This window comes from Corvus moneduloides, chromosome 2 (genome assembly GCF_009650955.1).
Source record: "Corvus moneduloides isolate bCorMon1 chromosome 2, bCorMon1.pri, whole genome shotgun sequence".
NCBI lineage: Eukaryota > Metazoa > Chordata > Aves > Passeriformes > Corvidae > Corvus > Corvus moneduloides.
Genome location: NC_045477.1, coordinates 101548271 through 101571252, shown reverse-complemented (window position 1 = coordinate 101571252; position 22982 = coordinate 101548271). Strand labels below are relative to the sequence as shown.

Sequence of the window (22982 nt, the reverse complement as noted above, 5' to 3'; positions counted from 1 at the left end):
ACTTCTGTGGTTTTTGTTGGCTTCCATTTCTGACTCAGATACAGCTCTACACATTACAAAGCAAATACAATATGTTGCATTAGATTTCTGAAAACCCTTTGATACAAGAAAATATAATTAACTACATGTGAGATGGCTTTGAAGTTTCCCATGTAGTAGAATGATAGGGGTTGTCATGCAGATAATTTTGAGAATTTTTTTTTTTTAACCTAAGAGAAAAGCATTTATTTATTATTCTGAGATTTCTCTTGGAATTGTTAAAAGACCATGAAAGATTATTGGATTTTTATCATTTGGGAGTGTGGGATCTGAAAGGTAGGACCTTTTTAACTGAACAGAAAACTACCTGAAAAAAATTTTATATCTTTTCCAAGCTTAGCTTTCCTGCTTTTTTTGGCATGTTGTGGCATGTTTTGGCAACCAATAGAAAATAATAGTGATTTAAAAAATCTACACAAAACTCAAGTAACTGGCATGAAGACATTTTTCAAGCTTGTGACTATATGGAATTATTCTTTGTAGCATATCTTCTTGCTAGTTTTTGTAACAATTTTAGAATTTGCATTTCCAAGGTGGTGAAATTTCAGAAGTCTGTTTCTTAGATTTCTACATGTTGCTGTTGGATTTTGCTTAATATTTTCCAGGCTTTCATTGTTGTTTTGGAAATAAATCTCACTTTTGTTGTTGTTGTTTCGTACATCTTTTCATATTACAGGTTTGTCAATACCTCTGATGTGAGATGACAGTCATATATCATTAATTTTCTGGGGGAACATAACCTCTATTTTTCCCCCTAATTTTCTATATTTAAGCAAAAACTGTACATTACATAAAAGTAGGCACAGTCAAACTTGGGGTTCAGGCATCCATCAGTGGTGAGGAAAGATATCTCTGGTTCTGCCCATGAGGTTATATCTCTTAGTAAATAAAATAATCCAGGTCCTGTTCTCTGCCTCTGAGGCCACGTAACACAGCAGAGCTTGCATGTCTATAGTGAAAGTCTTTCATACTGAAAAGAAAAAAACCTATCTGTCTGTTGAGGAATACCTCTGGCCTATCCTACTCCCTGCTTATTCCTGTGCATTGGCTGGGAGGTATGAATACTGGGGCAGGACAATGTTGGAGTCCATGCTCTAGCCCTGTCTAGTTTACTGCTTAGGCCCTGAATGCTTACTGGGAAAAACAGCCTAAGATATGGATCCATAGTGGACTTCTGTATGGTAATATTATGCTTAACTTTTAGTGGTCCACTAAATGTGATATAATTCACATATAAAGTATGTGATATAATTCACAACTCCCAGTACTTATGTCAGCTAGAAAATCAAGAATTTCATCCTTCATTATTGAATTCAGCATAGACAGGACAGTAAGCAGAGGATATGCCACAGATTCTCTTCTAGGCAAACTTTTAAACTGTGTTTGCTGGGAAGAGGGGAAGGCAGCAGGCAGCACAGGAATGGTCTCACTAATGTTGTCTAAGGTCATAGAACAATAGAATCGTTTTGGTTGGAAAAGGCTTCTAAGATTCAGCACTGCCACACCCACCACTAAACCGTGTCCCTAAGTACCACCTCCACCTGCCTTTCAAATGCCTCCAGGGATGGTGCTTCCATCACTTCTGTGGGCAGCCTGTTCCACTCCTTAGCAACCCTCCTGGTGAAAAAAATTTTTCCTAATATTTAACCTAAACCTCCCCCACTCCAACTTGAGGCCATTTCCACTTGTCCTATTGCTTGTTATTTGGAAGAAAAGACTGCCCCCCACCTTGCTAGAGCCTCCTTTCAGGTATTTGAAGAGACCAATAAGGACTACCCCTAAGTTTTCTTTTCTCCAGTGTAAATCACCCCAGGTCCCTCAGCCACTCTTTGTAAGATCTGTGCTCCAGCCCCTTCACCAGCTTTGTTGATCTAGCAACACTGATCTAGAGTGATTCTGGTGATCCCATTTTTCACATTTTGTGGATACTTATCTTGCTGAGACATGTTCTCTCACCTCTTAAATATAAGTGGTCCAAGACAGAATTCATCAGGTGAAAGCCCACTAAGTTAGGAGGAGAGTCATAGAGGAACAGAAGCTGGAGGACACTCTTCCTTATGCTACTGAAGTTGTCCTCTTTCAAGCAAAGAAAGAAAACCTAAGGGAAAGATCTAATTGATAAAATTTGATGATGTAAAAGCATAGTAACGATAATCTCCAGTCACAATTTTTATTTTATGAAATAATTCTCCTACAAACTGCTTGAGGCTTGCTTGAAAGTGAGAATACCTGTCCAAGGAAGTTTGTACTTTATGGGAATGCAACATTAGAGTTTTCTCAAAGTCCAAGGGTGAGAATCTCAGAATCAAGCCTTGTGGTTCAGGATTGAGAATGCTTCACAGAGTCCTCACAGCTATCCCGGCCTTATGTGAAAGCTAATGTTTGTAACTTGAAAGAGGGAGGTGTGGGTTTAGATTTCTTCATGTTAATGAGGGTAGCCACTCAACTTTCCCATTCCCAGAATGAATGCATAATTGTGACATTATCATATGAATGCAGGCAGTATCACCACCTGGTAACTGAACCAGGTAAGGCAATGAAAATGTCCTGCCTGTCTCCTGTGTAATTCAGTTCTAAGAATTTGTATAATAAAGCAGCAACTTTTTTTGGCCATATATATTAATGTGTGTGTGTGTGTGTCTGTGCTTTTGCATATGTTCACATGCCCAGCTGATTTAAATTGCTTTTCCTACCCTGTTTCTGGTTATTGTAACATTTTTAATGTCTCTTCTTCTGAGACTGGAATGCCAAGAGGGAGATATCAAATTCTAATCATTAAATAGCCTCAAGAGATCAAATTGCATATCAATCAGTCCCTTAGACAGTTTCTCAGTTGGTTCAGACTAGAGTTTTAGTTTCTTTCATCATTGACAAGGGCATGCACTTAAGTTCAATGGTGAAGACAAGAAACAGAGGACTGAGACCTGTGAGTTTCTTTGTATAATATTTAGACAAAACCTGATAGACCCCCTTAAGAATTTTTCTCTTCAGTCATTTGACCTTTCTTACTGGAGAGGTGTTAAGACTCATTCCATGTTACAAATGTTTTTTTTTTTTAAGGTCTTACAGTGGTAGCAGGTAATGAACTTTGATTTTTTTTTTTTTTGAGGGTTTATTCAACTTATGAAGGCCTATTCTGTAAGCCTAATGTATAAAATACTGATTTTTGTGTGCATGTTTTAATTTTTTTTCGTATCCATAAATTAGTGGTTTGCTCTGGGCATAAGAGATTTTACTCTACAGGAGCTTTTGCCTTACAGAAACTCAGGGCTGAACATTCTGTTTCAGATCATAATCTTTTTATTTTTGTAGTATCATATCTGAATTTAAGCAAACAGAGGTGCATAAAAGAAACAGAGACCCAGAGTGTGTTACATTTCTTTTACAAGGTTATATCAGAAGTAAAAGCTGGAAATTATGCCATCAGTTGTGCTAGACTGTACTGATGCCATTTTTTGTACATTTCCCTAAGATATGTACTAGAAATGTAGTATTTTCTTAAGACTTTGCAGCTGCAATTAGACCACAATTGAATGGCTTCAGTGTTCAAATGTTGATGGGAAACTTAAATTCAAATCACGATTTGAGCTGAATGGAACAGATCTGTAATTTTGGGATTATTAGTTATTTCAGGCTTATGTTTGTAAGCAGTTTATGCCGTGTTTTTCCCTCCTAATACTGACACCTCATATTTATTTGCAATCTTCATCAATTTATCTCAAAAAGCAGCAAGTATCATGAAAATTGTCTAACCACTGAAATTCTTCTATACTTACATGTAATAGCAGTTGAAATTACCGTTCAAAAAGTCAGTGAGATAAGTGCAACTGTCTTATCTGAGCATTCCCGGTTAGTCTTGGGTCCTTCTGGCCATACTGTTTTTTTATAATTTTAAATACAGGAAAAAGTAAGGGAAACCGTATCTGTGATTGTTCAATAACCTCCTCTTATAATTAGATCAAAACAGCTGATTTTTAGAAAATGCTGAGGTGAATTTCTTTGTTTTTTCTTGAAAGGGAGTGACAGTCACATGTTTTCTTTCCCCCTGCTTGCTTTTCAAATTGTTTGAATTATTGAGAGAATTGCAGTTTTCAAAAACATTGCAGGGACCACACAGCTTTTTCTTATAATCCCATTGTTCTTTTTGATAGTGTATCAGATTTAGAAATTCAGAATAAGAGTGGTAGCTCTGGGCAAGAAGCAATGATATGAAAGAAATGTGTGCCGGTTTTCTGAAAAGTGAATGATTATTGTAGTTTCTAACCTGAGGGATCTACTGAAACTGTCCAAGCCTATTTAGGCCTATCTATTTCTCTCACTTGGAGAAATTCATAGAAGGGTGAATGCAGCATGTTCTTTAAAAACAACACCCAAGCCTGCGTAATTTAATGTTTGTATGTAATTTTTGTTCCTTTTCAGTCTGTATTTCCATATTAAAAAAAAAAAAGAGTAAATTATCTATCTTTGTCTTCAGTTACTTTTAATCATACAACTAAGACCAACTTCAAGGTCCACAGTGATGTTTGTATATCTGGCATTTATTTTCACTTTAAGCAAGGGTACATCATAGTTCTTAAATTTGTATCACTTTCTTCTCAGTTTAACTTTTGAAGGAATTTTTTTCTGCAAATAAAAATAAATATAAATAAATACGTGATCCTGTGACACATTATTCAGATACTCATCCCTAGTGAAGTTTATAATGCTAAATTAGTGTCATGACCCACCAGTACAGGGCATGATGTTTGTTGTAAGTTCTCATCAGGCTGAACAAAGACACTGGACTACGTATCAGGGAGCTCTTCTGCTTTATGGTATAGTTGTCTTCTTAACTGCAACAACCAGGTAAAGAGGAAGAAAGAGAGGAGAAGGTGAGAGGGGGCCCAATCTGCATGCCTCTTATGTAAATTAGACTCTTTGCATGTTTTGTTCACTGCTGCACAGCCAGCTCTTCCCCACGAAGTGAGTTGGGATGGGGGGAACTGAGCAGAAGTCTCAAGGTAGAGCAGGAAGCTGGCTCAGGACAGCACTGCCCCATCTCTCCTTTGATCATCTTTCCTGTAGCAATACTTGCAATGTTTGAGAAAAAACATGCTTAGATCTGGTTGTCTACAGTTAAGATTATTAGAAGTCTAGATTTTTTGTTTTGTTTTGTTTCATTTTGTTTTGAGGGTGTTTTGTGTGTTAGTGTGTATTTTTAGGAATAATTTAATAATAAATAATTTATTCCAATTGGGAAAATGCTTACAAAAATACAAAAAAATACACATATATGTTGTATTATGAAAAAGAATTTCTCGTAAGACTTAGCTGCATGTCAATTTAAAGCGAGACATTGCTTTAGTTACAGTTCTGAGATTCAAAAATATCTTATGATTGGCCAGTATTGGTAAATAAACTTCCCACCAATGTTCTAAGTAATCCAGTCCAGAAAGTGGACATGATTGGTGCTCCTCTGTGTTGTTCACTATGATTTTGTCTAATATGTCTGAATAACTTTACGTAGCATAAGGAAGAATGAAGATTAGCTCATTTCAGTGTATCAAGAAAGTTCTAGAAGCTCAGAAAAAAAAAATCTCTAAAGAAGTTATAACTGCTTTTCTTTTTTTTTTTTTTTTTAATTTGAAAGATAATAGACAAACCCAGTATGCATTTACCGATATTTGGAAAAAACTGCTTTTTTGTTATTGAACAAACATTTGAATACAGTAACTATTAAGAGGGTTATGAGGTAGATGTGCATTGAAACCAGCTTCGGGAAGAGCTTTTATGGAAGACAACTGTATGATTAGTTTTCTGCTAATATTTCAAATCATATGGACATATTGCTAAAATTAGTACTGCAGGCCTGTTCAAAAACGTCTGTGTCTTGGGTAGCTCTTATTTACAGTATCATACCACAACATTAGTTTATTATAGAGCTTTATGTATGTTATAATATGATAATGTTTTAATTGCTTTTGTTTAAAAACAATCAACCAGACAAACACACACAGAGACACAAGCCAAAACAACAAAGAAAACCCAAAAAGCAAGCAACCATATATCCTCTTTCCTTAATAATTTCAAAATTACTTATTTCAAGGGGACAAAGAGAATGGAACGAAGACAAAACACATTTCATGTTCTTGGTAAATGTAGTATTTTTTGAATCCCCATATTCTGTGAAATGCATTAAATACTTAGCAAAATATCAGTATGAGGAGAATCTGAAATTTTATTGATTACATCATTTGTCATTTTTTTTCTACTGACTAGCTGGTTGCTCTTACATTTCAGCTAATCAAGCTGACTGTATGCTTTCAGAGTGTAAGTCTAATGAAAGGGATGTGAGTCTTTAACCCTGACTCCCTACTGATGTTAGACTTACGAATGTGCCCAAAAAATCCCTTGGGAATATGAGTAGAAGGAAGGGCCAAAGAGTAAAGGTGGTCAGCGACTGAAAGCTGAGTCATACTGTTGTGCACCAGTTGTTTTAGATAAAGCCTGAGAAATCCTGGTACATCTGTGCAGTCTTCAGTTTCCTGTGTTCATATAATTTATATTTCTGTTCAGTTTTCTTGTAACTGTCCATGACCTGGACAAGCAGGTCAAAAAAACTTGAAATCACTTTAGTTTTCTACTCTATGCTGGAACAAAGAGAACTTCTAAACCATGTCTTCTATACCCCTAGCAGCTACAGAATAAGTGTAGAGCTACTGACAATCTTCTCCTCAGGTTGAAAAGTGGTAACTGCAGATCCTGGAAACCATCAGTTTAGCCCGAAGGCCTGATTCATAGACTATTTAAGCATCTCTAAGTGTGGCTTGGGGCACAGATTTATAAACAAGTGCAAGTGGTATTTCTAGATACAAATCCATGTTAACTTCAACCTGCATTTTCTTCAAAGGCCATAAACGTCTCATTAGCCTCAAATTACACTCCTCTGCCAATAACGAAATCATGTATGAACATATATGATTTCAGATCCTCCTTGACTTCTCTTTGTGTGTTGTGCTGCCAGAAGTTGTCATTTTAAACTGAATATTTTGATTTGGATTGATTGTTTTCGATTGTTTGAGTGAGTGATACTTCCAACTAGAAATTTTTTGCAAGGAAGTTTGTATGCATTTTTGTAATATTAGAAGCACTAAAAAAAAAAAAAATGGAAAAAGTACAACACTATTAGTGATAATAAATAAAGGCATGACAAGTACATGTCTTCCTGTAGACTCAGTATGTAAAAGCATATTAAATAACTGTATACATATAACATCAAACTAGTTTTGATATATCTAAAAACCTTTCTAGAATGTTTACAATTTTCTATTTAAGATTAACCTCTAACTGAAATCTGTGACTCTATTTACACCTTCCAACCTTTTCAATTATGTATCTAACATCATAGCATAGCCCTCATAGTTCACAAATAGGTAGCATGCCTTCTTCCTTGCCTCTCGATGTTATTACTGAAAATTATTTTGTGTGTCTTTTTCTGTGTATGAGTGTGCATACATTTTATATGTGAAACTAACCTTAGGAAAATAGTAATTCCTCTAGTAATGTCAATAAACTGAAATGTGTGATATTTTCTGCCTAAATAGGCAGGAATCCCACCCTAAACAAGATTTTTTTTTGCTTTTCTTGCCTCAGTCTGTGTTCTTTGCCTCAGTATAATACCAAAACCAGTTATCCCCAGGATGCACAGCTCCCAGAGCTGGAAATTGGAGAAGTATGGAAAGCTAAGTGAAGCCCCCACAAAGAAATGGTTAGTGACCTGATACTTATTGACCCATAGCCAATTAGACACCCACAAGTCTGTGGGCTCAGATGGGATGCACCTGAGAAAGCTGGTGAACAAGCTTATCAAGCCACTTTAAACCACTCACCAGCAGTCCTGGTTAACTGGAGAAGGTCAGGTTGACTGAAAATTAGCACATGCAATGACCATCCACAAGAAGGGTCAGAAGGAAGACCCAGGGAACTACAAGCCTGTCAGCCTGACCTTGATACTGGTACTTGATACTGGGGAATGTCATGGGGGCAGATCGTCCTGAGTGCCATCACATGCTAAGTTGATTTATAAAAAATGGGTTTACAAAAGGCAGATCCTGTTTGACTAACTCGATCTCTTTCTATTTTAAAGTAACCTAGCTGGTGGATGAGGGAAAGACTGTGGATTTTGTTTATCCAGATTTCAGTAATGCATTTGATACCGTCTCCCGCAGCATCTCCTGGGGAAACTGGCTGTGTAGGGCTTGGATGGGTGCAGTCTTCATTGGGTGAAAAACTGGCAGGATAGTCAGGCCCAGAGAGTGCTGTTGAATGCTGTTAAATCCAGTTGGCAGCTGGTTACCAGTGATGTTCCCTAGGGGTCAGTACTGAGGCCAGTCCAGTTTAATGTCTCTATTGATGATTTGGATGAGGGGATTGCGTGCATCCTCAGTAAGTTCACAGAAGATGCTAAATTGGATGGGAGTATTGATCTGCTGGAGAGTAGGAAGGCTCTGCAAAAGGAACTCAACAGGCTGGATTGACTGAGGCCAGTTACATGAGGATTGATAAGGCCAAGGCAGAGGTCCTGCAGCTGGGTTGCAAAAACCCCATGCAATGCTCCAGGCTTGGGTAACAGCATCTTGAGAGCTGCTCAGCTGAAAGGGACTTGGGGGTGCTGTTTCAAAGCTGGCTGGATATGAGCCACCTTGTGCCCAAGTGGCCAAAAAAGCCACACTATTTAATATGTCACTTTTTTTATAGTTGTATATTATCTCTGCTGTATCAGTTGAGGATTTCCACTTTCCTTCCTGTTGTCATTTTTGGTTCTCTCCCTGCTGGTTATGTGTTTACTCTTGTTTGTTTGTCATTCCCATTTTCTTTTCTTGTTTTGTGTCCTCTTTTTTCACTTGCTGTTTGCCCAGAAAAATTTTTTCTCTATCTATCATTCATCATCTGGATCACTGTGTTTCCTCCCACCTTGTCCATTTTCTTAGTGCTGTATTCCACATTTCTTAGAATGCCATTACAAACTTCTGCAGTGTGGGTGTCAAGGGAATAAGATCTGTTGCTCCTCCCTAAGCACAGATTAAATCTTCAGTAGGATATGACTGGAAAATCTGATTTGTGCTGCATGATCAGTAAAGTGTGCTGAAGTCAGCATGGGACAGAGCAAGAGGAATACTACTCAAAATCAATCACCTGCTGCTGACTTCCATTGTTAAAGATGGTAGCAGAAATCAGAAGAGAAAGTGACGCTTGAGGAGGAATTTTGGGTGACTCGTAGCTGGCTGACTACTCTGAGTGCCAGGGAGCAGCTGAAGTGGGGCTGCCCATGGGGGAGGATGACTCAGGAGCTGTGGACACTGCAGAGCTGTCAGGGCAAGGCTCTGAACTCCAAAGGCCTCCCATTGAGGGTGGGTTGAGAACAGGGGCAGGACCCTGCCACCATCCAATAATCATCAGGCCAGGCAGGGTGAGGAGTCAGGTCCAAGGTCTATCTGGGGACTCAGTGAGGCCAAGATCCAGGCTGGGCATGGAACTGGGCATAGGGCTTCCTACAGCATAACTCAGATAGGGACTGATGGCCCTGGTGGTGCCCTTGGGGCATGAAAATTACAGCTGTTAATGATTTGTCCTTCAGAAATGGCAACTTAAATTGCAAGTCCTAGAGAAAATGTCAATAGAAGTTTTGGTCCATCAAAGTGATATGTATCTGTATTTTTCTGGCCTCTGGTGTTCAGGTGTTTCAACAGTTTTGTGGTAAGAGTGCTAAAATGAAGTAATTGAAGAATTCTAGGAATTTTGAGAGAATAAAATATCTTTCAAATTATTTTCCTTATCAGAGTCCTTATTGAAAACAGGACTTGCTAGTCCACTTATGTATAAGTTGGGTATATCCTGTGTTCATCCTGCAAAATATAAGGTATCAATATCAGTTTCCTATAACAAGGCATTTTTACCTGTGGAATTGTTGTCTGTCATTTTGAGTTGAATAATGGGTAAAAAGGAAGTCCTTAATTTCTTTGGGCAGGTAGAAGAATGTTGATGTGTCTTTATTTGTACACTTGTAATGGTTAGCATATGAATGTAAGGGACTTGTATTTCATTAAAAATTAACAGAGTTATTGTATGAATTGCCTTCTATCTAAAATTAAAAGTAGGAGAATGCAAGCAAGTAATGTTACATAATTGTAACATTATGTAGGCCAAAAGCTGACTTAAGAGACTGTATCATGGTTTATTTTTTCTTTTAGTTTTCCATTGTTCTGTTTGTCAGACATAGGACAGAGATATGAAAAACAATAAACTTGTATCTAATTTTGACTAACTCTTCTCACACTTGATTTGAACTAATTATTTTTTACATTAATTGGAATTTCTGAATTAGGTGGAGGTAAGTTAGGCTGTCCTACAGAAAATAAGTAATATCTGTGAAAAATACTCTGTAGTCATCATCTCATAGCAAGAAGAGATTATCCAATACAGGAAACAAAAGTAATGAATGGCTCCTGTGGGAGTGCAAATAGGCTTAAAAAGAAGATTCTGTTTATTTAGGGCAGAAAATATCCTCAAGCTAGCACTTAAATGTGATACTCTTCCTGAAATCAGAAGTGTTTGGACTGTGGTTTGGTTTGGAAGCATAAACAGAAGCAGAAATGTTTGTTTTGTGGTATAACCTCTGACAAGATTATGGCTTCAGTTTTAGATGTCTTACCTTACATGTCTTTAGAAATACACAGCCAACCACGATGTCTAAAGTTCATAAAACATTTGTGGGCCTTGACATGGAAGTAGTGTATGAATATAATTTTTGGGTTTTTTATTTATTTTTTTGTTTTAGGTTTATGACAATATAAATTTGTCTGTTGATTTGAATTGCTTGCTTTCTCTTGCCTGCAGGCTGACTGAGTGGGCTGGACATCACTGAAAGGAGCCATTTCACTGGGGCAGTGGAATAACTGCGGATCTCTCACCACTCTACTTGTTGGGAAGTGCTGTGCGTTGCCAGGATTAATTCAACACTAAAGTCTGGGATGGGCCTTAGGGGCAAACACTCCCTTGTTTCTTCTGACATTGGGATTTGTCTACAGCCAGTCAGCTGAGGCACCTACCACACATCAGCTTTTGTTTTTTTGTAACCTGAACAAGGTTACATTTTCCCTCACTTAATCTCCTTTTGACTACTTTTTTATTAGTTTGCATTTTCCTTGACTGATTAATTTTCTCCTGGCGGTGGAAAAAAGAGCCCTGCTGATGTTGATTTAAATAATGTCGAAACCAATGGGACTCCTATGGCTGCCTTTGATCTTCACACCAGTGTGTGTCATGTTGAATTCTAACTTCCTCCTGTGGATAACTGCACTGGCTATAAGATTTACTCTCATTGATGGCCAAGCACAATACCCAGTTGTTACTACGAATTATGGCAAAATACGTGGTTTAAGAACACCTTTGCCTAATGAGATCCTTGGTCCAGTGGAGCAGTACCTGGGTGTTCCTTATGCTTCTCCTCCGACTGGAGAAAGGCGATTTCAGCCCCCGGAGCCACCATCGTCTTGGACAGGTGTCCGCAATGCCACACAGTTTGCCGCTGTCTGCCCACAGTACCTGGATGAGAGGTCACTGCTCAACGATATGCTGCCAGTCTGGTTTACAGCCAATCTGGATACTGTGGTGACATATGTTCAAGACCAAAATGAAGACTGTCTGTATTTGAATATCTATGTGCCCACAGAGGATGGTAAGTACCCTGAGACCTGCACTGGAGTGCGCTTACCAGTTCTACACGAGTAATGTCCAGGTCTTCAAAGCATCTTACTGAGCTTCCTCCATGTTTTATCTGTGGAAATGGATAATGCCTCTTAACATGCATTACTAGTAATATTGTGTAGATTGAATATGCTGGCATGGATTCTCTCTTACATTTCAGTGCAACACCAACATGTAGTTCGATTGCAAGTGGTGGCTAGGGTGTGTCTGCCAGTCTTAAGTTTACATCTAAAATACAGCTGAGAATCATTCACAAGAGAGGAAAGGGGAAATAAACACTAATCTGAAGTAACATAGTTATTTTTCCATTCATGAATGGTACAAATATACTGTTACATACTAATTTTTAAAGGAGAATTTACCTAATTTTTTTTCTTTACTTTTATTATAAAAGTTCTGAGCCTTCTGTTAACCCTGCTTGATTTTAATAGATAATAGAAAATTGTTATAGTAATTCAGTCAGCAGAGGGCTTTTTAGGATTTTCATCTGTGAAACTTTTCAGTCCAACTTATTTTTATTCATTCACTAAATTTAAAATGAAGTAAAGGTCATTTATTATGCAGAGCTGAACAGGTGGTTTTAAACATTCATCTGTTTTGTGCAATACTTTCTCAAGAGGGCTACTTTAAACCACTTTGTATAGACAAAAAAGGATGAACACAATTGGTAATACAGAACTCTTTGAACATTTACATGATCTCAGTCTTAAAAGTGTAGCTGCATGGCATGATGAATGTATCTTTGGTCATTTTGAATAGTATTGCTTCCTACAGGCAAGAAGATCTGTTTTCATCAGGCCGCAAATGACCTAAGTCTATTATTTCACAAGGAAATAAAAATATTACTAGCACTTAGATTTAATATTCCACTAAAAGCTAATGCTTTCTGCTAATTAGAATGCAGTTACTGATGTATAACATGACAGATTTCCCCCAGATATGCAAATCCCTTCACTTTTGCTGAGGGTTTGATTTACACAACCAAGGCATTGTTATTTCTCAGTAACCATACTCTAAATATGCAAATTTTCTACTTTGATTGTTATAATCCCTCTGCCTTGATTGGCTTCTTTACTCAGAATTTCCAAGCTGTCTGCCAGAAATAAACATTCCACCTTCTTCTCCTGTTCTCATCAGCTGAAGCAAAAACTTGAAAGCTAAAAATAAAGGGGTAAGGTTTGGGAATACTAGGAGCTTTGCAAACGTAAATACTACCAAGCTGCTTAAGGAAAAATGCTAGAAAGGAAAGCTGCATTTATGGGGGCTCCGTGTGCACGAGTGTGTGTCTGCATGTGTGTGTGTGTGTGCCTCTGTGCGCAGACAAAGGAGCAGCTCTTTTCAACCCAGTTCTTTCCCTCTTCCAGTCTCATTGCACTCCTTCTTGGATAATTTTTTCCCAAATTTGTTTATGTTCTGGATTTGATCCTTCATCTTTTAATTAGTCACCGGGGTAAGCTTGCTCTGAGAAAGCATTCTGGGTTAAGATTTTATTTGTTCTCACTGAAGGAATATCAGCTCTGCTAACTAAGTCTTATTTTAGAATCCAGTTTTAATAAATACATACGTTCCTCCAATCTAATAGGAGGTTTCATTCATTAATTAGGGAATACAGGAAATTAGACATAGAAAAATATATGTGAATGTCTAGGTAAATAATATTTGATATCAGATGAAAAATAATAAAATATTGTGGGCTGAACGACTAGCAACATATAACACTCATCTTGCTATAATAGCTAATCACATTTGCTGTTAGATTTAAAACAGAAAGGACTGATAAATATAATTTTACCTTTTCTAGATTTTGTCCACTTCTGCAAAAAAGCATGGTTTTCTCTTCCTGATTTTAGATCTTCTTTACTATGATAGCATGTAAATAGTATGTAAATGGTAGATAGAATGTAAATGGTATCTATTTGCTTTTGTATCTCCTATTGAAAATATAAACACATGCATAAAAGAATATGTAACTGAATAATGAGAAGACGAGGTTTGTGTCAGTGATGAGGTGAAGGTAAGATTGCTCCTCTAAAATATGACAGGCATTTTTAAAAGGTTCCATTAGGGAACAAGAAGCTTAAGTACACAATGTTTTAATTGTATGCTGCATATCTTATCACTTATTAATAAAACTTAGTGGCTTTTTTGGTGAGGAATATATGCAATCTTCTGACCATAAAGATGCTTAAAGGGAACTGACCTACAAATCACATGTCCTCAGTTACTGTGTCTCCAAATCACTCTAAACAGTCTTAAATTGTGGTCCATGCAGTCTGGGTAAACATGTTATGCTTCATTATATGAGTCCTAGTTGGCAAAAATAAGCTATGTCGTTATGGAGACAGACCATGAAATTAGTTTTTGAAGCAAGATCTCAAAGTGAGTGACTTTGAGTTAAATTCACATTTTCAATTCTTTCTTCAGTACAGATTGATTTAAAAGAGCTTTGAGGCTGTTTTCTAGAAGAAAGGGTAGCTGGAATCATCCAAATCTAATAAATGCTCTGATTATGAAACTTAATCATTTTTTATGCTTTTTTTTTTTTAACTTTGGTGAGAAGAATAGATGAAGAACTAATGAGTTAACTGCAGTCATTCGCAATGCTTACTTCAAATTAATTCTAGTGAATAACCAAAATAAAGCTCAGGTTTGGGGGTTTTTTCATTGTTTTGTTTTGTTGCAGTTCTTTTTCACATATAGCATGACCTGTTTCTTATTATTTGTGTGGTTTGGCCAAAGGGAACCAAATTTTGATCATGTACTTTCAATAAAGGATTGACGAATAAATGCACATATGCCTCCATCTGATTTCAGAATTGCTTTACTGGGATCCTTCCACTATAAACTAATGGAAATAAGAGTAGAATACAGTCACTTTAACTAGGTAGGTAAGTTTAGTTAGTTATAAAAAAATAGTTTAAAATGTTACTGGTTTTGTCTGAAGAAGTACCATGAAATGAAATAACAAATAAATCTATAGTTCCTTAAAATAATTTGAGCTTCTAGGATAAGAAATTAAAATTACCTGTTACACAGTCTGTGTCTGTATTAATCATAGCCTCTCTTTAGACCCGTAAGATTCTGGATTTCAAATGTCAAATAGCAGGAGATTCCTGTCAGAATTTCCCATTTTAAAAATGTCCTTACAAAGCAAAAACTGTCTTCGTTTTTAGGGCCTGTCTTTTTTTCATTTTAGGTGAAAATATTATTTATCATAGAAATTAATACACATACCTAGCAAAATATTTCTGCAATTCTGTCCATGTAGATTTTTATTCTTTTTCTGCTTTTCACTGGACAAGTGTTTTTTTATGTCCCTTTCCTTACAGTAATACTTCTGTTCCAGAGCACCTAAGGTAGCTGTAAAATTTCACTCTTTGGTTTTTTTTGCCTTTGGAAGGGAAGGAATTGCAACCACTACAGTACTTTTTTTTTTTTTTTTGGCAATAAGTATAAATAATAATGCAGTTATTTCAAAGATACACAGTACAAGCAATAAAGATAAAATCTAGGACAATTCTTTTATATGTCAAACCTATAGTAATAATAAATTACTCAGAACTAAAGCAAATAAAATATTTATAGTGGAACTATCATTTTATCCAGTTGCTTTCTAAACATTTGGCTTGATCTTCAGAATTATTTGTGTGGGTGTATATTGTCTGGGCTGCTTTTTCAGTTACTATGAACTGTAATTTTCCACAAGAATACTTGAATGTCAGTTTTGAGGAGGTCATCTAGGGAAATGATATTGAGGACAGTGTGTTTATTATAACTTCAGTCTGAATATGGGTTTATCTACAATGGAAATGCTAGATTTAAGAGGACACAGACTGTTAATCGGCTGTGCTTAATCCCTGGCCTTTATCATTTCAATCTGTGGATTCTGAAGGAGATTGCTAACTCCTATCATAACTGGGGAAAGAAACTATAACAAGAAAAGAAAAAAAGAAAAGACCCTTAATTTGTATTTCTTTCATGATAAACTTCAAAATTTTATTAATAACAAAGCAAGATTTAAAAAAAAAATCAACACAGCAAAACAACAAAGAACAAAACCCACCAAGGACAAATCTTTTTATGTTTATCTAAAACCTGCTATGTTCAGATCAAAAGAGAAAATAAAAAAGATGACTTTTTGTGGTCTTTGCTTGATCAGTAGTAAGCATATATACTTTTAACTTATTTTGGCATATGAATAGAGGGTACATTTTGCACAAGTGTGGAGATCCTTATCCACTATGTATCTGTTACAGATTAACTAATGAAGTATTTAGCATCTTCAGTGGTTTGCTCTTGTTTCTTTTTTGTGAGCTCTTGTTTCATTTACTTCAGAATAAATACAGCTGAAGTGCCGACAAAAGGTGGGAGACCATGGCACTTATTAAGGCTGAATGGAAATATAACTGCAGCTCTTGACTCTGTGTCTATTTGACTAAGAAATAACAAAATGAAAAATTTGAGCAAAGCTGATCAAGATGAGACTTAGACTTTCACTTTTGCATATTATGAAATGTCAAATATCTGCTTAATTTATAATTGAGTGTTTTCAGCCTTTTTGTCATTGCTGTTGAATTGTAATGTTTTTAACTTGGAAAAAGTATTTTTATCAAAGTTATTCTATTCAAACATAATTGATAAAAAACTGTGTTTTTTCTCCTTTTTCTTTGAGGCAAAGAAAAAGGTAGTGTAAAGATTAGTCTCTTCATTGTAACTTTTTGATGGCATAGAATAAAAAAGTAAGCCAATCCAAAGCCTCTTTGTTACTACAAGAAATAAGGGATCATACATAAAAATAGTGTCGTAGTGAGCAAGATAGGTGCAATATTGTGCAACATTATTTTTATTGAATTATTAGGAGGTGATAATAATAATAGTAACTTTTCATTTCCAAATAAACTCAATTTTATATACAATATATTCTTCTAAACCGCATGTAGTTTTAAGTTTCCGTAGATGTATATAAGTCATTTGTCAGATAATCTTAAAATTTTAATTGTCCTGTTATCTCTTCACTACTTTTCTCAATGTAAGTAGCGACCTTAGAAATCAAAGCAAGGATTTATGTATATATGTTTAAGGAATTAAGAATCCAGTATCTCTTCTCTATATGTTTACAGTTTTTATTCTTCCTCAAAATCTTTACTACATATTTTTAAAAGTCAATTATATTTTCTGTAATTGTTATAGGAGCACAGAGTTTTACCTATGTTATCTGAAGTTTTTTTAAAAGCAAATTTTACTTTCTTCTAAAAATATTTTAAATCTGTTTTAAAACATATTTTGGACTTTTATAGGTGATATTGTTTAAACAATTTCATATTGCAAATAATATTTTTCTGAAAAGAGCCCAAAAATATAACAAAACTTTGTTTTCAGTTTCAATATAGTCATAGGTTTTGTCGGTGACTGGTTTATTTTTAACCCCCACCCATTCAGTCAATTGTTTGTTTACTTTGGAAAAATAAAAATTAATTATTAAAATTTTATTATTTAAATGCATTTCAGCTTATAAAAACATATATAAAAATTACACAGAATAAGGCATATACTTTTGTAGAATGTTTGTATTGCTTTCCAGAGTGAGAAGGATTGATAATCAAATGACAAAATGACGGTGTTTGAATTATCGCATATAGTACCACCAGTTGAACATAAACATATACTTTTTAGCATTAGAGAGAAAATTGCTCTCCATTGTGAAAGATAAACTCCCTGTTGTGTTAGAGTGCCTCAAGCCAATTCTTTCACTGTTAGGGTCCAATATATCCCCTTCTCCTAATCCAGAAATATTGCGACATCTGTGAGAAAGAAGGCGGCATATGTCTGGCTGTTCTCTGCCTACCAGGATAAAGCTGTGGGTAATCCAGGCCCTTATTTTACATTCTTGCTTTTAACTGTCGCAAATACCTTCTGACACCAAAGAACAGGACTCTAATCTAGATGAAATAAAGTTCTTAAATCCTTAGAGATAAATTCAGATTTAGTTGCTAATTTCAAAACGCTGTCCTTCCCTCCAGGAGCTGCCCATTCCACAGGCACTTTACAGGATTGCACCCAAATGGCCTTCTCAGGAACTGATATGCAGTGAAGCCTAGCAAGAAGACTCAGCATTCCATAAGACTTTATTTAATCCCAACAGGATTTTTGGCACTGTTTCCTAGGGCCTCATCATTACCTCATATTGAAAAAGCTGCTAGAATGGGGGGAACGTTCTTTAAAACACAATGAATTAATGTTTCTTCTGCAAAGGCAAATTAATGTTATCATCCTTTTAATTAAAGAACAGTGCTTTTTGAACTGTAGAGGCTGAGCATTAGGCTCAGTGACACAAAAGAAAAAGTCTTTAGTCTTGTGGGTCTTGAGACAGGTCAGATTTTACTTCATTTTGTGCATGGAATCCCACTTGTCTGTTCAAGGTGCTTTTTGTTTTGGTTTGGATTTTTTCCTGTGTGTTTGCTTGGGGTTTCCTTTTTGGTTTTTTGGGAGGTTTTGTTTTTAAATGGAGCTTTCCTCTTCACTCCTGCAAAACATGTCTTTGTACTCCGCTGCTGCTCTGTGTGTCTCTTCTTGCTTTCTGTCAGAACACAAATCAATGTGACACCTGCTAACACTGAGGCGGTGCCTCTGTCCTAGAGCAGTGCAGTGGGTCCTTGGCAGGCTTCTGAGTGGTGAACAGTGCGGAATACATGCAGTCGGATCTGATCAGTGTCTAATACCATTTGTATTAGCTTTGATTTCCTGTTAAGGCTTTGTGATATCATTGGTCTTCCTTCAGGTATTTTTTGCATTGGTGTGAAACTTTTGAAAGCTATTTGTATCTTTTCATTAGAATTTGGTTCAGTTTCCTTTAATTTGCACATTCATTGCAGGTTCAAACAAAACTGACATATGCTGAATAGCTCAGCTAAATCACAAGGCTCATAAATCAGTCACATCTGTAAAAATATTTCAAGGAATTGTACCCACATCAATGCTACAGTCAGAGGTAGTTTGTCAACTGGGAAAAGTTACAACTCTCTTCTACAAATGTTTAGCTATCTGCAGAATAAATTAACACAAATTTGAAAAAAAGCAAATGCTCATTATTTGCTCCTCAGGATTCCTGAAAAAATTTTCAATAATTTCTCCTGAAATTTTTGCACAGTACATTGTTTTTCCATCCTTTGTAGAGAGAAAGGATATTTCTGGCCTTTTTTCAGTGCTTCTTGCTTACAATTCCAGATAAAATTCTCAGAATGGCATATAATCAATTATGTATGCTTACATTTTAGCATAGTATTAGTTGAACATATTAATTGTAATCCAAATAGAACAAAGGAAAAAAAGGAAAAAAAGAAAGTTAATGATAGCAAATTTTATTTGTGATCTTATCATCTGAAGAAAATATGGATGAATTAATTTTCTTGGGGTTTAAGGCTTTTTTAATCTGCATCTTGCTCCTGGTACCCAAAGAGAAAAACAATAAGAAATAATTATTATAAAACTGTGAGAATGAACTAATGCTTATAGCTATCTGGTACTGATGTGTTAAAAATCCATTACAGAATTGTAATAATAAAAGGAAAATTTTTCTTTTACAGTTCATGCTGTAGGCAAACTTTTAGTGAAGAATAAATTTACTTGTGATGCTAAGCCAAATTCCTACACTATATATAGGGAATTGTAGTTACAAATAGAATCTCTGTTGCCTTGTTCCAAAATGCTTATAATTGATGGGTTGTTGTTAAATACATTTTTCATTGACAGGGTGTGACATATTTAATCTAATGGAGGGAAATTGCTTTGTACAGATTCAAATGACTATTCAATTAGTCACTGGTAATGTTTACAAGCCATCATAGCTGGAAATCATGGATACATTGTCTGTTTTATTAAATATGCAGTAGGGCAAATGAAAACCCGGTCCAAATATATACATTTCATCCTCTTTCAAATTAATTAGAATCAAATTATCTTTTATGTAGCATTCTTAGGGTGTCCAGGAAATTCAAAAAATCATTCTGCATTTGTAATACTGCCCCCATGGTAGTGCTTTTGCTGGCTTTTTATGCTTGATTCAGACAGCAGAGGGAGCACAAGTTTCCAGCAAACTAATTTTTTTCTGTCCCTGAGAATCACTGAAAGAGACACAAATAACGCTAGTGAATGCAGTAGTAAAACATTCAAACAGGTGCTTGTTTTTGCTGTTTAAACAGATAGGAAGGGATCCGATTCCACCTTTCCCAAGCTGCAAGTTAATAAAGTTGACAGTGTTGATTCTGGTGTTGTGAACCGATGAATTTATATGAGGGATAGAACTTTTCCAAGCAAAACATACACTCGCACTGACAAATTTACACAAAGCTATTTTTTTTATTGAAAAATAATAAATGTTTAGGTGATAAGCATACTGTCATTGCCCCTGTTTTTAATTGGATAATACTTGCAAGGCATTTAATGAAAGAATAGATTCCAAAGTAGAGAGCTTGATCTGTTTGGTTGTGGTGAGTTAGTATAAACATTCCTGCTTAAAAAATTATTGATTCGGTTCTTCCATTTCAAAACCAAAACATAAAGAAAAGCAGATTTTTTTTTAAATGAATTCCGTTCTCTTTCCATCTTCTGTTTTATAGTTATACAGCTCAATCATGTAAAGTGCCAAATGTGTTCTGCCTCCTTCTATTTCACTGAGACAAAAAATGTTAAGCATGTTGAAGTTTCATTCTAATTTAAAATATTTTTTAAGTTTTTGCTATCACTTTGTTGGAATTAACAATATAACTAAACTATATTAAGTCATAGAAAGTGCCAAATTACACAAATGCTGGAGGGCTTCCCCTCCAAAATACCTTGCTTTTGGATTCATAATGTATCTGATTCAAAAAGACAGTTACTTTTCTGGTCCTAAGGATTTGAGGTGCTTTTCTCATCTACCTAAGCCATAGACCCTGTTCTGCCTTCAGGGATGAGATGCAATAGGCTGAGATGCAATTGATGTCAAGGGTGGTCCTTGGGAGTTGGATCAAATCAGATGTTTACTGTGATGATTCATAAAACCATCCCTATGGAGTAACTGCTATGCTTTGTCACTAACAATTACCTGAAAGTATATCTAAGTCAAAGAAAATAACACAGACATCTTACAAAAGGAGCAGTTCAGTATGACAATCTCTCAGTGGGAATATTTTAGTGAAAACAAATTGAAGAAATAACTGAATACAAATAAGTGCATTAATGTGAATGTAAAGAATGGGATAAGTTTCTAAAAGTCATACTGCACAGTGTATTCTTTATTCTCATTCTCACAGGGTTATCCGTAATGCCTTCAATGTTATTCCCAGGAGTAAACTGTAGTAGATGGATTAAATAGGTAAATTTTTATTCTTAACTCTGTCCATTTTCACAATAAACTGCTGAGAGATGTTCAAGCTTTATTTCTTCTCTATCCAATCTCACTATTCCTTGTAACCACTTCTTCTTCTCTACTTTGGCCACTATCATTTTATAAATGAATCCCTTTGCTCACTGCACCAAGTAATACTATAAAGTGTAAAGTCGGTTTCCATTTCCAAAAATGGTGTTATCTGCATATTCTTCCCTATCTATTTTTTTACCAAAGTCACACAAAAGAAGCAGCAACAGGTGAGAAAACATCAGCTGTGATTCTTAAAAAATTTTAGCAAGGGTAGCTATGTATATATAATAGTTAATATATATTAAATACACAGTGGAGGTAAAAGAATCAGGCCAAGAGAGAAAGCCTGATTCTCTTTCATGTATTAGTCCTTCTGTACTGGATTCCTTCAGTGGGCCACTCAGCTATGCTTGCCAAGCTGCATTTGCCCTACAGGATAGTGCATGAGGATCCTAATGTACCCTGCTGTGGTAAGTTAGGGTTTGCTTTAATTTAATTGTTGTTGTTTGCTGTTGTTTTCATTTTTCATTTTTTAGCTGAACAGTTCTTCCTTGAATTTTAGTTGCCATCATAAAGTGGTCACCCCACAGCCCATTGTATAAATATGCCTAGAAAGTATTTCGGATATTGCAAGATTCAAGGGGAAGGATGATATTCAGATACTGACTTTTGAGGGTTTTGTTAAATGTCAGTTCTATGCATACAGTTTTGTATAAAAATGCCTGAGCATCTAGGAAGGCCATGAAAGATTTCTATCATGTAACACTTATTCTGCTTTAGTTCAAACAGTAGTTTTCAGTTTTTAGCACCTTCGAAAGTGTGGCCTGTAGTGCTTAAGTTAATTTTCTATTATTCTTAAATAAATGAAGAATTTAGTAAGAAATTATAAGTTCAGAAAGTACCAGGATGTATCAGATTTTTTAAATATTATGAAATTAATAGTTTATTCCATTTTTGAGTGCTACTTCTGGATTTGTTGCTTCATAGTACTGTATCAAACTTCTAAATGCAGGCTACTTTACCGTGCTTGTTTTGCATGTCTAATACAGTAAATCAAAATGGCTTGGTGTTGGGATTGTTAACTAAATTCTTCCAAATTCTAATACATAGCTTTTGTATCTGATTGTGTCTATTAGTTTTCTTTTTCTTCTTGTGATTTTTTTCCTATTTTGCCTCAACACAAATAATACGATAGACACTATTAGTTCCTAAAACCAGATTATAAAACAGTTATTTCTGCATTATAAGTGGAGCTAGTTTAAGCATTTTTTCCTTCATGATGTACTAAGTGAAAGTATTATTTTGGCACAAGTTACTTTTATTTTTTTCTGTTTTGCAACTTTTCTGTTTCTTTTGTAAGCCTAAATTGGAACTACAAACACCTACCACTTTACCTACCATTTTCTCAATTTCTTGTACAGAGAGGGTTTTTTGTTTAATAACGAGATGTGAAGTAAAATTGCCTTGGGTTTCATTCTTTTTTTTTTCTTAAATAAATTACCAAAACCACCATTATTGCTTAGGTACAGTGGCACTGAGGAGATCTGAGGTCTGAAAGAGAGAGACGTGAGATTGATCATCTGTTGCCTTTGTCCCTTGGTTGTCCATTTAGAAAATGAGTATCACAGTTTTTTTCTCTGATTAGGATTAGAAATAACTGCAAGAAGGAACTATGTCTGGGTGAAAAAAGGCTCAAATTACTTCCCATATACTTATAACATAAAAGACTCGGTTCCTTTTTTTTTTTTTTTTTTTTTGTGTGTGTGTGTGTGTGCAAAGTTTTTTTCTAGGATCTATCTTA

General features: G+C 35.6%; 1 protein-coding gene across 2 annotated transcripts in view; it reads left to right on the top strand.

Annotated features, from left to right (window-relative positions):
* The window catches only part of NLGN4X (neuroligin 4 X-linked), a 171905-nt gene that overhangs the window by 41824 nt on the left and 107099 nt on the right, over window positions 1-22982 (top strand). For both annotated transcript variants that reach the window (XM_032100581.1, XM_032100580.1), the window contains exon 3: window positions 10915-11755. In XM_032100581.1, coding sequence (XP_031956472.1) covers window positions 11284-11755 — 472 coding nt within the window. In that variant the 5' untranslated portion in view covers window positions 10915-11283. The remainder of the gene's footprint in view (window positions 1-10914; window positions 11756-22982) is intronic.